Raw genomic sequence first — 13,354 nt, 5'->3', positions numbered from 1 at the left:
AGCCTTCAGGTTAAATAGATTATGTAAAGCATTGATTTAGAAGTGGAAATGAATGCCTATGTTAATATTTGCACCTATTGTACTACATCTGCAATAGTTTTGACCTTTAGAGGGTACTTCAGCATGCTCTTTGTGCCTTGTGCACAGTATTACAATGCAATGGATAATTGAATTGCTTCCAAATAAGAGCCAAAGATGAATGGATTTGTCTTTTTCCTGTTTGCCAAATGGAAAAGCTGCAGCGAGCAGCAGTGCTGCATCCCAAGATTTTAATAAGATTAAAATATTTTAACCGATGGGATTAAAGCCAGAAAGTCCCGGTAAAAACATTTAATTTTCAAGCAAATTTAGGTGTATTTTAATGCATCTCAGCAGCCAAACCATCGCTGGGAGCTACAGTGTTACGACTGGAAATGAATGTAAACAACATGCATGTTTGAGCACAAAGAGAGCAGTGGGCTAAGCCTTGTTTCCAGGAGACCCTTGCCCTCTTTTCCAAGTTCCCCGTTTAAAAACCACCCACTCGGTCATGCATATTCATCACCTCACCTAATTACCATTCACCCCGAGCGGTGCGGTTCCAGGTGCCGGCGGTAGTCCGGGGCTGCAGGAAGGGCGGAGTGCAGCATTGTTGCGTCGACTCATCTCTGAGGAGGGGAAGTCACGTGAACAGGACGTCGTCTCGGCCCCGTTTGACTCCACATTCACCTGTGCGGTGACATGTTCACAGTCACATCCTGCTGGAATATAAATAATAAGAACAATAAACATGCAGCAAACTAGGGAGTGTTGGGCATTAAAAGAACAAAGCACGCACTGTTACAGGCCCTGAAAACCTGTTTTCTTAATCAGCTTCTCACTCTGAGCGATGTGTTCCCACATGAACACGCACTTTTCTTCCAAACAACAGTTCTGCTTATTTTACATGAGATTCCTATATTTTCGTTTTTTCTCTGTGTTCTTCTTGCTGCTTTGTAATTTATATAAGCATGTTTACATGTCCGTGTACATAAGAAGACTTGATTTGCACAGAGACTTTTATTTATGCTGCTGGTCATTGATTTTTATTTGTGTACATTGCCCCGATCGTTCGTTTCCGTCCTTGCTCTTAGCTCTATGTCTGTTCCTGTGTAAGAGCATTGAGAGCAGTGAAAAACCAGAGTCAGACTCATTGTTTTTGTACGCATACTTGGCCGATAAAACCAATTATTAGTGCTTTGGTGTGGGTGAGTTTCTGAGGTTGTTGGCTTGTTTTTCAGGTCACTGTCAGAGCCACACAGTCCTGATGAAGCAGATAAGCTGAGTGTTTATGTGTTCAACTCTTATAAATAACACCTAAACATGTTTTTTCTCACTTAATATTAAGGTAGAGAGATTTACTATTAACTAGTTGCTTATTAGTTTGCATATTAGCTCTTTGTTAGTCATTATCAAGCACTTATTAATGCCTTATTCTGCAGGACCACATTCTACAGCTACATGGCCATGTAGGAGTTTAACCTCCTAATTTCTTCTCATGGGCAGTGAGTAAGGAAGTTGATTAAGGCGTTAATAATTAGTGCTTTATAATGACTAATAAAGAGGCAAAATGCGACTAATATGCATGCTAATTAGCAGCTACTTTATGGTGAATACGTATGTGTCCCTTAATATAAAGTGTCTGGGTCACATTACATTGGACCCCCAGTTCATTTAAAAACCCTTTTACAGACAGCAAGATTACAATAAAGGGAGATTCTGCTTTTATAATATGGTTTTATTTATTTATTCATATTTATTATGGTTTCTTATAGTAGCTCTCAGACTTCCATATGAACAAAATCTTCAGTCCAAAGAATCTAAAAGATTTGTTTACTTTTATTGTTAGATCTCAAGTGTTTTATTTTTTGATGATTAATTTCATATTTCTTGTATATGTTTCTAAAGGAAAAAAAGACTTTTAAAAGAGCCAACTTTACATTTATCCTGTTTATGTCCATGGTTAACATTCCTGTTTATGCCCTCTCCTCCATCTCAGGCTCAGCCAATGGCAGATACTGCTGCTCCAAGATCTTTGTCAACCACCGCTGTTTCTCAGGACCGTACCTCAACAAGGGTCGCATCGCAGAGCTGCCGCAGGCCGTCGGACCCGGGAAATGCACGCTGGTCCTCAAAGAGGTGGGCTGCTGTCAGAAGCTGAGGGGGGAGACGGAGAGGAGCAGGTTTAATCAAAGAGTTACACACTTTCAAAGGCAGAGGAGGGGCGGCGGAGATTGAGAGAGGGAGGAGGTGAAAGATGGAGGGTGAGACAGCGATGTCTTGTTAACCACCTGCAGTTTCCCAGCAGTGCCTTCATTTTAATGTGAGGAGCTGTCAGTCAAGTGTGTTTACACATACACACGGCCACTACCGCTTAGCAAAACAGCCTCTTAATTTCTCTAGAGAACGCTGCAGCGTGCACGTGAGCGTGCGCTTTCTGCAAGGCGAATAAACGCCGGTGTGGTTTGTCTTTTCGGTTTTGCTCCTTCACGTTCTCTGATTCTTCTGGAGAATTTTGTCAGTTTCAGTTTTTTTGTAAAATCTCAACTCTTGCTTTGGCCTGCAGCTGCTGAGCATGCTGATCAACGCCGCCTACAAGCCGGGACGAGTCCTGAAGGAGCTGCAGGAGCTGGAGGATCAGAGCTGGGACTGCCAAGAGGAGACCCTCAAAGCCAAGTGAGGAGAGCACAACACAAAGACGCTCGCAGATTTTCTGGTTCTGGTCATTTTCAGGGGTCATCTCATGCTGAATGTGTTAGCGATCGTCAACAGTTAAAACCAGCTCACAGAAGAGCTTGCTGTTCCTTCCTCTCTCTCCGTCCCTTCCAGTTCATTGAATTTTTTATTTTTTTGCCACTGCAGTGGTTTGTGTGAGGTCTGCATTTTCTTCCACTGCTGGCTGCATGGAGCCAAATTATTCCACAGCTTCAGGCTGCACGCTCTGTGTTTTCTAATCAAAAACTGACCCATTTTTCTGGCTGGAACCAGAAAGAATTGGCCACTCGCAGGTTCCCAGTGAGTCACCTGTGCTGCTGAGCTGCGGCGCACACTGATCACTTTCACACATGAATGTTTTGACGAGAGCCAAGTCATTTCTGACTGTGCGTCGAGGGTCACCATAAGGAGATCAGTGGACAGAGGGACTTTTTCAAAGCATTAAGATGATTTTTCTAATATTCATATGATACTGTGACATGACAAGAAGTTTTTGTAAGAGGACGTCACCACAGGAGACTCGAGCTGGAACCAGAGTCAGATCAAGTCCTGTTCTGTAGATATTATATGGATCATTGGGATATGATTATATTGCTAGCAGCTCTGATGTTACTGTCCTTCCACTGCAGCTTGACAGGGAAACACAAAGAGGCAATTTCATGCTAAAAAAAAGACGTTTTCTTTGGGCTAACTCAGGCTACTGTAGCCTCGTATTTACCTCAGATGAACTCCATCACTTGTATTCAGGAAGGAGGAACAGGAGGAGTGATTACAGCAAGTAAAACCAGTTTCAGTGCTCATGCCTGGCTGCTGTTTTAAGGCAGACTTGACTTGACGTGAACCTGTCCTTTAATGCTGGATATGGCTGTAGCAACAAAGCACATATATATAAATATTGTGTGCACCTCACACCAGGAATTAGCCAGCTCCCTGTGTTTAAATACAAATAGATCACTTAAGCTCATGAATGTTTGATGACCTGTAATTTTTCTGTCTGTGCTGACTCATTTGCATCAGCAGCTTTTAACGTGCATGCTAAATGTCTTGTTCGGTTGTTTAGTCATTTATTTCTCTTTCTTGTTAGGGAAAAAATGAACAAAATCAATACAAGGGTTCCTTTTTGGACCAAAGATTTATTCAGAAGGTAGAATCTCAGCTTTAATTGGTGCCTGTTTGGAGTTCAGTGATGCACGCACTGACTTCAGAACAGCCACATCAGACTGCAGGTCAGATTGGTCCTTGAGTGCTGCCAACAGATCAGCTCACCTCCCCTAACCTTCGCCATTAGATGGGAGATTGCAGAACTGACCCTGCATCTCATCGTCCGAATTCATGCCGGCCCTCGTCAAACAGCCCCCTTTCATGTTATTGCTGCAATCACCGTTCATTGTGGGGTGCTTTGGTGTGTTACGGCTAGCTTTATTATGCATTGTTCTCATAAATAAGAGTGTAATCGCTGGTTGAGAATGTCACAACATCCCTCCCTGCTCCCTCCTTACAGATATAAAGGGAAAACGTATCGCTCCACCATCCGGATAGTCCGCCTCGCAGACCAGATCCCAGACTTCTGCCGTAAGGTGTGCGTGAAGCTGCAGTGCTGCCCGAACCTCTTCAGCCCCGTCCTCGTCACCGACAAGTGCCCGGAGAACTGCTCCCTTCAGACGAAAACCAAATACAGTGAGTGTCTGTAATTAAACGCATCACTTCCTGCACCACAGCTATGAAGGGGACCCAAATCAAAGCCTGTGACGCTGCAGAGTGTATAATTGCCTCTGATGAGTAGCTGAGATTTGTTTTGGGTGCATTGTTTTCGACATCTGCTGTGCGTCCGCAGCCTATTACTATGGGAAGAAGAGGAAGCTGTCCAAGCCGATGGGAGGAGAGGAGACAGCGGAGGGAGAGCTGGCCAAGCCGACGCGCCGCAGGAAGAAGAGGAAAGCTATCTTTGTGCAGAAGAAGAGACGCTCGTCCACCGTGGACTTCACTCCTGCCGGCTCACCGCAGGTCAGGTCACGCTGCTCTTCCTCAATTTCTTCCCCGGCTCGCCTCTCTTCCTCTTTCTCCGAGTCACGACTGAGCGTGTAAATATAAACATGTCTACGTATGACGGAGGCAGGAAACGGAGCTCAGCCGAGAGTTTTAATTTAGCTGACTCATAATTTACATCTCGGTGGCACCAATTAAAGCCCTCACTTCTGATTGTGTTCCTGGGTTTTATGTCTGATGCTGAACCACTAAAATGTGGAGTGTTTACTGGTCAGACTGGTTGGCAACTGGTTTTAGTCACCAAGAGAAATGTGAAGTAACAAGCAGGGCTGCAACAAAAGATTTCATCATCAGTTCTGCTCTCAGTTAATCATTGTTGGGACTATAAAGAGAGCTGAAACAATTGATTAATTGATTAGCTGATCAACAGACTAAAACTTATCTTTTTTAAAGCAAAAATTTTGCTTTAAAAAAGTCCAAAGTTTGTTTGTTCCTGCTTCTCAAATGAGAGCATTTTCTGTTTTATATACGAGCAAACTGAGTGTTGATTGGACAAGATAACACATTTAAAGACAGCACCTGATTGGATGATGCCAGTTTTGCCCTTTTCTGGCATTTTAACAACCCAGCAATTAATCAATTGATCAAGATCAGATTAATTAATCATCAAAATAATTGTTAGCTGTAGCTTTTGTTTTATATTATAACATAAAAGCAGCAAATGGTCACAGTTTAGAGGCTGGAACTAGATAATATTGACTTAGTGTGAATTCAATTCAATTTTTATTTTTTTTTTTACAAAGCTTTATATTTTGATTTGCTGTGGATTTTTATTTAATTCATACATGTTTTTATTAAAAATAAGTGCACTGAACACAGAATGCTGCTCGATTTAAACCAACAATGCAGACACTAACATTAGTGTTAAAGAAATCTTCGTTTAAATTTAGCAGTTATGTCTCGTTTGTTATTATTGCTGTATTTTATCAGATGCAATAAAACAACAACATGATATCGGCTTCATATATCGTCCATCAGCCGTCCTGTTCTGTAAATATCAGCATCACATAAAACACATATCGTTCTAAATATCAAATATGTGCATTTCCGAATATGACACTGGTTCATTATGGTAAACAAAAGATTATTTGATGACGAGTATCATGTATTTGACACATGCAGTAAAACGTCTCATATAACTGATGAAAGTTTAATTTAAATGAGCGGCTAAATAAATAAAAACCAGCATAAAAATGGGCGTAATCTGCATCTGAATGATGATCTTTCCAGAGTGAACTGAGGGACATGAAACACCACAAAGAGTTTTCATAGTGTTAAAACAGATTGAAGAGATTTCTGGACAGGTGCACCTCACCTCTCTGACTCTGAGCCTTCCTCCTTCAGGACAGCGACGAGGGGGAGGAGGATGAAGAGATGGCGATGCAGTCGGGCAGTGAGGGCACCAGCTCGGAGCCGCGCGAGGACCACACCGACGCGTCCTCGGTGGAGGTGACCAGCAGCAGACCTCGCCGGGCCGCGACGCTGCGCAGGGCCTTCAGCGCCGGCAACGCGATGGCCGTCCAGGAGGCCCCCGAGAGCCGCAGGAGGTCAACTCGCTCGCTGTCGGCCTACAACCAGAACAACAAGTATCAGCCGTCCAAAGGACAAGACATGCAGGTGCAGACAGAGAGACGACACACTGATGGAGGTTCAGCCCTCACGGTGGTTAGTAACAAGCACGTGTCCTGTTTAGTGATACAGTGAATTAATTGATGAGGAAATTATACAGGACAGCTCTGGCTCTTTTTCTTTGCATCATCAAATTCTGTGAGAATAATCGTAAGTGATACTCAAAACATTTATAAATTTTGTGTTTTGTAGACTAAATCACATTAAACTGCGTCTGGCCAAACAACACAGTTTAACCCTTTTGATACTGGACCAAAAAAACATCCGAAAGTGTTTATTTTGTGTATGAAACACATATTGAAGCAGAATCTGAAACATTTCACACATTTTTCAATGTGTTAGCATTAGCTGCACCTCTAAATAGAGAGAGGCAGGTTAAATGGACACAACTGGCCACTTTAACTGTGTTTCTTTGCACGTTTGTGGTCGCAGAGCGAACTATAGCACACACACACAATTACTGATTGTTTGTTGGTTATATCATGTATGCACAATACAGCCTGTGCAGCCCTGTGTGACATATTCAACTAGTGTTGTGGTGGTGCCACAACAATCAGACTGAGTTAGTTGAATTGTAATGTACAGCGTGTGTTTTCTATGCGTGTGTCTGTGTGTCAGGTGGAGGAGGAGGGTCAGCTGGTTTTGGACAGAAATCCTCTGGAGTGGAGCGTCGACGAAGTTGTGCAGTTTATCAACTCTACTGACTGTGCATCCCTGGCCAACATCTTCCAGGAGCAGGTACACACACACACACACACACACACACACACACACCTAACAACACAGTAATACACTTGTGAGAACACTTGCTGATGTAATACGTTCTACATTATTCGTAACCTAAACCTGATTTTAATCTTAACCCTGAAACATCCTCTGACGAAGTGAGGACCAGACTAAATGTCCTCAGTCTCACTTTTAGGGTCTTTATCTCATCCTTAACTCAAAGAAGCGAACATGCACGAACAACTGAAGTAAGAAAGAAGTGGATTTACTCTGTCTCTGTCTCCTAAGACACACTGAGCCAGTGTTTGTGTTTTACTGCAGCTCAGATATCAGGATTTGATTCGATATTTCTTAGGCTCATAGCTTCATATCAGCCTGACCGCACGATCAAAATCCTTTTTGTTCCTTAATGACTCGGATTTATTATTTTCTGGCTTATTTAAAACAACATATAAAAAAATCTGTGTAAAAACTGGATTTAATTAACATTTAGACCACACTTAAAAAGAAAAAAAACTAATTTAAAGGCTAATTAGCATTTTTTACCCTTTGTTCATGTTACTTTTTATGACCAGAAGCATTTCATAAGCTGCACAAAAGGCAAGAGGATTTTGCTGGTAAGTGGTGAGGCTGCACATTGAAACCAACTCAACCTCACCTTGCAAGCAAAGCCACATAACTGAGCTACTGTAGAAACATGGTGGTGCATCATAGTGGACTCTGTGGAAGAGGACCTCCTCTGTAGATACAAAGAACTCATTCCAAGGTGACGAAAACACAATGATTCCAAGTTTCAGGTAATTATAGACTAGTGAAAACTATGTATATTATATTCCATTTCCACAAGCAGTTAGTGAGTCTGAGGGGGTGAGGAAAAGTAGGCGTCGGCCAGCATGAAAGCATGAAAAGCCAGAATCAGTCTCTTCTCTCCTTCACTGTTTAAATATTCATCTGTCTCTCTTCCTGTGCAGGACATCGACGGTCAGGCCCTGCTGCTGCTAACGCTGCCCACCGTACAGGAGTGTATGGACCTGAAGCTCGGCCCCGCCATCAAACTGTGTCACCAGATAGAGCGCGTCAAGGTTGCCTTTTACAGACAGTACGCCAACTGATCCAGGAGCAGCAACAGCGAGTCCCCCGCCTGAGCAACTCCAGTGGAAGGAAATGTGGTCGTGCACGACTGGGAAGTGTTGGATTAGGCGCCTCCTGCTGGAAAACTTTGGATGTTTTGGGAACGTGTTATTGCGGATTTCCAACTTGCAAGGTGGAGTGGCTGTCCTGGGAAGACAAACTCAGCCACAACAGGAGAACATGAGGATTAATTTCTGGGATACTTTCTGTGTGAAAATGTGATGCCACAAAAACTCTCCCACATCGTCGACTCGGGCAGAACCAATCACCTCAGAGTCGATCCATGTGCTTTACTGATCTGTGAAGAAGTTATTTTGAGAAGCTGAGGACTCGTTTCTGAGGTTGAGGACATTTGTGTTTATTTCTTGCTTTTCATTTCCATATTATTTGTGATAAGAGGAGCATTATATCAATTAAGTTAAAAATAATTATTGACCATAAAGAGTTCGCCCCTCCTTTTTTCTGTGACATGATTGGTTCTGAAAAGGTATATTTGAAAAGTATTTAACAAACCAAGTAATAATATATTTGGAATATTTATTGTTATCCTAATTTATAAGGAGTATCTATTTGGACATAGAGAAAAGAGCTGAACACATTAACTCCTTTTCTACTGAAACAAACCCAGAAAAGATGTTTGAGTTATTTAAAGAAACAGAAACCAGGATCTGCATTGGTTTAGATTTACACTTCACTTGGTGTTTCCAGAGAAAAAAGGTGTCCCACCTGTTGTTGGAGAAGATAACTCTCATAATAACCCTCTGAAATACTTTGAACCCAGTTGTGCTCACAATCACATGAAACAATCATTTAAGCTATTTTGTGTCCCATCTATGCAAATGTGTTGCGAATATTTTTGATAAGTAAGAAAATAAATTTCTATTGATTTTTATCTGTTTATTATGAACTTTCTTTCACGCTATGACCATTTGCCCCGTTGCTGCTACGACTACCACATGCTGAGTACTTGTACTGTAATAGCATAATGTGCTCTGCTAGCAGAAATGTAGTTTTGCTCACAAGAGATACAGCTGGAGGATCATTGAAGCAAAACTCCCTTAGAAGAAGTACTCACATCCTTTTTGATCCAAAAGTATCATCAGTACAACTTAGTTAGCATCAAAAGTCATCATGAGTCCACTCAGAATGTGATATATGTTGCACTGTTGGAACTTATGTATGAACATGTGACCATTATTTCATGGTTACCTGTTAGGTATACTGCATATAGTGTTTAAAAAAAAAAAAAAGGAAAAAGTCTCATTGAAATGAAGCAGAGCAGGCTGAATGTAGAAAGTAGCAGAAAATGAAAGTACTCAAAGTGGAAGCACCCAAAAATTATACTAAATTATACAAGTTAGTGATTTATGATCAATTAACTATTAGTGTGGAAGATGTTGGCTCATCATTATCTTAACAGTCACTCATAATTTTAGTTATAACCAATGAACCACCACCTGCTGTATATCAGGAGTTCTGAGCCATGCAGTTATCAGGTATAAAACCATTTATCACCTCTGTGTTAAATAATATCCAGTTTATAATCCATTCATGAGAACATATTCAGAACATGGTGGATAGTGTTGATGATGAGCTACTTTACTGCACTTGATTTTACACCCATTCAGTCTAAATAATTCAGCAGTTTCACCTATGTTGTGTCCCCTCTGCTGCAAGTATAATCGTTTGGTCATTTAGTAGGACCAAGTAATACCAGAGCAGTCATTTGTTATTTTTCCACTTAACCAGTAGACAGAGACAGTGAATGATGTGTTTAAATTGTGGATAAATAATTTATAATTACGATCACTTCAGCAAACACTTCAACCCCTTTCGGTGTTTAAACTTCAGCGGACACTTCAACTGCTACAAAACTGTAAGTGCTTTCATTAAAAATGCAACTCCCACAACATCAGACAGTTTATCTTGTTTACAGCGTCTGCACACACTGAATGCTTGAAATAATTAGTTTACACTACAACACAAGCAAGAACACATGTTTTTCTTTATAAAGTTGAGGTTTTTCTAGTTTATCTGCATTCATTTACAAATGGCTTATAAATATTAATCACACTGAAGAGCTGCTATACTTTCCTCAGCGAATAACCCTGCAAATAACAGTGAAAATACGTCTCGTGTGTCGAGGAGGATGAAGGGTTAACGTGCTCCCTCATGCATGGTGAGATATAGGAAGTCAGACCTTGCTGTGGTTAACAGAACAAACAGTGATGCACAAAGTCACAGCAAAAGAGGAACCACACTCATCTTTGCTGCTCTGTTGAAACAATCAAACACCAACATCGTTAGTGCCATTTATCTTCATCTTTTAAACATTAAAACTGAATTACCGACTACCTTTTAACTGATGATAGAGAAGTGTGAGGAGGCTTATTAAATAATAACCAAGTAATTAAAGTATGCTAATTACAGCATATAGCTTTGGAATTATTTAAGATAACAGAAAATATAAAACAGTGCTTTTACCAATACTGTAATAAATATGTGCCATGTAATGTATTAAGAGTAGATGCATGGTGAAAACTAGTTACGCTAGCAGGTTAGCAGAGAAGTCTCAACAGTTAGCTAAACATAATGGATAAATGGCTGAAAAAGAACAGTCATAAATAAATGGATGAAAAAGATCAAGCTAAAAATGACCAAAAGAAGGTTGAAAATGTTTGCTAAAGGTAATTAATCAGTGTTTGAAATAGAAAGCTAAAGTAAGAAATGGCTAAAAGAGTTTGCTAAAAGCAAAAGATAAGAAGCTGCAAAAGTTAGCAAAAATGAAATTTAGAAATGGTTGAAATAGTTCAATAAAAATAATGGGATAAATGGCTAAAGTACAGTAGCTACTTAGCTAAAAGTAAAAGATAAATAACTGAAACAGCTAAAAGTAAAGGATAAATAGCTGAAACAGTTAGCTAAAAGTAAAGGATAAATAGCTAAAACTGTTAGCTAAAAGTAGCGGGAGAAATGGCTGAAAGTTAGCATAAAGCAAAAGGATAAATTGCTGAAATAGTAAGCTAAAAATAAGGAACAAATGGTTGATATATTTCGCTAACAGTAGCAAAATAAATAGCTGAAACAGTTATCTAAAAGTAAAGGATAAATAGCTGAAACAGTTAGCTAAAAGTAAAGGATAAATAGCTAAAACTGTTAGCTAAAAGTAGCAGGAGAAATGGCTGAAAGTTAGCATAAAGCAAAAGGATAAATTGCTGAAATAGTAAGCTAAAAATAAGGAACAAATGGTTGATATATTTCGCTAACAGTAGCAGGATAAATGGCTGAAAGTTAGCATAGAGTAATGGGATAAATGGTTATGGCTAATATTAGTAGTAATGGATTATATAGTTGAAGTATATGACAAAAAATACTGTACCAATATCAACTCTGTAATGAATAGGGTAATAAATTACCGTGTACATCATCCAAAGAAAGGCTGAGAACTGCAGATAAATCTGACAGTTAAAGTTTCTTATTCCTTTAATGGTAACATATCTGGTAATTACCAACAAACACACAGAGATGGAAAAAAAACCCTTAAAAAGACAGAATTTGTGATTAAATCATTACATTTTTGAGACATAAACAAATAATTCTACTCCAATATGTGAACATCAGCACAGTGATAGCAGGATGTCGAATGCTGGAAATTGTGATGGTTTATAAAACTACTTTTACTCATCTTAATCTGTGGTCCAAGGCACAAAAACAGCCTTGACAGACACTAATGTATTCCATAAAAACCCGACAGTGCAATTACACATGAAGTGAGACACTGTTTTCAAAACAAAACAAAGCAAAATGCCACTGAGAGTAAAAATAGAAGCTGAAGTGCAGAAACAAAAGCTGCAATTTATCTCTTTTTCTTAAAAAAAGTCTTTTCATGCAAAGGTTATCAATGCACGCTCTCATAAAAACATTCCTCTATTTCCTCCACACACATAAAGCACTTTAAATAAATCACACCCAAGTTGCAATCCTCCATTCAAAAGCTACTAACAAGTATATCCAGATGTGGTCACGTCTATTGAAGCCTTATTTATACAGGGTAGGTTGGCTGAGCAGACAGGCTTTTACAGCAACACCCTGTTAAATAAACAGAATACTAAAACAAGGCCGGCCACAAACACAACTGCACGGGTAAAAGGCAGGACTGGTTCAGTTAAAGCAGTTGCAGGCAGGTATGACGAGATTACCTGAAGTGACAGACGGGTTTATTTGTTTTGATTTCGAGGCGACGCTACACATTATTCCATGACACCAGAGTGACACAGCGAAACCAGTGAAATAATCTGCACTCAAGGTCTTCTTACTAGCTTTTTCTGGAGTTTTCTCTATAGTAGCAGACTCTGCTAGTGTGAGATGTGGTTGAAAGCTCTGGGAAAAGGTAATAAAAGTTGAACATTAACCAAGATTACTTTCCAAATTATTTCATGAATATTGTGCTTAATTTCCCAAAACAGCTTTGGTTTGAGGTTCAGGACTATCAACAGAACTGGGAACATTTTTACTGGTGATATACTGGTGCTGATACGCTACAAAGTCTCCAAATCCTCCAACTTTTCACATGTTGGATGTTGTTTAAATACAAACAACTGTTTAGGTTTTCTGGTAACTATTTGATCCATCTCCAGAACCGTAACCTCTAACCCAAAGTAAACAAGATCACAGTCCTACAGAAACATTCTGGTTGGTACAAGAATAGTATTCAGGTTCAATATCCACATCGAAGCATCAGCCCAATCATTTGAGCAGAGTTCAGAAGCGGCAAAGATCAGATACTGTATAAGTGTCTTGAATTGTACCTCATGTGTACGTTGCATTGGGCATAATCATTGTACAAGTGAATAAATGTAAATGTAAAAAGGTTAAAGAGGTTAAAAAATCCAGTATTTCACAAAAAGAAGAAGAAGAAGAAGCTCAAAATATTCTGAATTTCTTGGAACAGCCAGTGTTTGTATTTGTCTTCTTTCCCATCCTGTTAATCATTTTAAGAGGGTGCCAACCCCATGTTGGGAACCACTTTCCTAAATTATTAGAGAGGAATGCTCCAATCAGCCACATCGGAATTGGCCCAACTGCACGG

At 40.0% G+C, this 13,354-nt stretch overlaps 1 protein-coding gene across 3 annotated transcripts in view; it reads left to right on the top strand.

Moving 5' to 3' along the window:
- The window catches only part of sfmbt2 (Scm like with four mbt domains 2), a 45,162-nt gene extending 35,999 nt beyond the window's left edge, over nt 1-9,163 (top strand). For 2 of the 3 annotated variants that reach the window (XM_041963879.1, XM_041963880.1), the window contains 7 exons: nt 2,018-2,157; nt 2,585-2,694; nt 4,235-4,410; nt 4,568-4,737; nt 6,124-6,444; nt 7,027-7,146; nt 8,106-9,163. In XM_041963879.1, coding sequence (XP_041819813.1) covers nt 2,018-2,157; nt 2,585-2,694; nt 4,235-4,410; nt 4,568-4,737; nt 6,124-6,444; nt 7,027-7,146; nt 8,106-8,246 — 1,178 coding nt within the window. In that variant the 3' untranslated portion in view covers nt 8,247-9,163. The remainder of the gene's footprint in view (nt 1-2,017; nt 2,158-2,584; nt 2,695-4,234; nt 4,411-4,567; nt 4,738-6,123; nt 6,445-7,026; nt 7,147-8,105) is intronic. The other variant, XM_041963882.1, reaches the window with a different exon arrangement.
- The last annotated feature ends 4,191 nt before the right edge of the window (nt 9,164-13,354 follow it).

This window comes from Chelmon rostratus, chromosome 22 (assembly GCF_017976325.1).
Source record: "Chelmon rostratus isolate fCheRos1 chromosome 22, fCheRos1.pri, whole genome shotgun sequence".
NCBI lineage: Eukaryota > Metazoa > Chordata > Actinopteri > Chaetodontiformes > Chaetodontidae > Chelmon > Chelmon rostratus.
The sequence above is the reverse complement of the archived record's forward strand: the minus strand, read 5'-3'. Positions and strand labels throughout refer to the sequence as shown.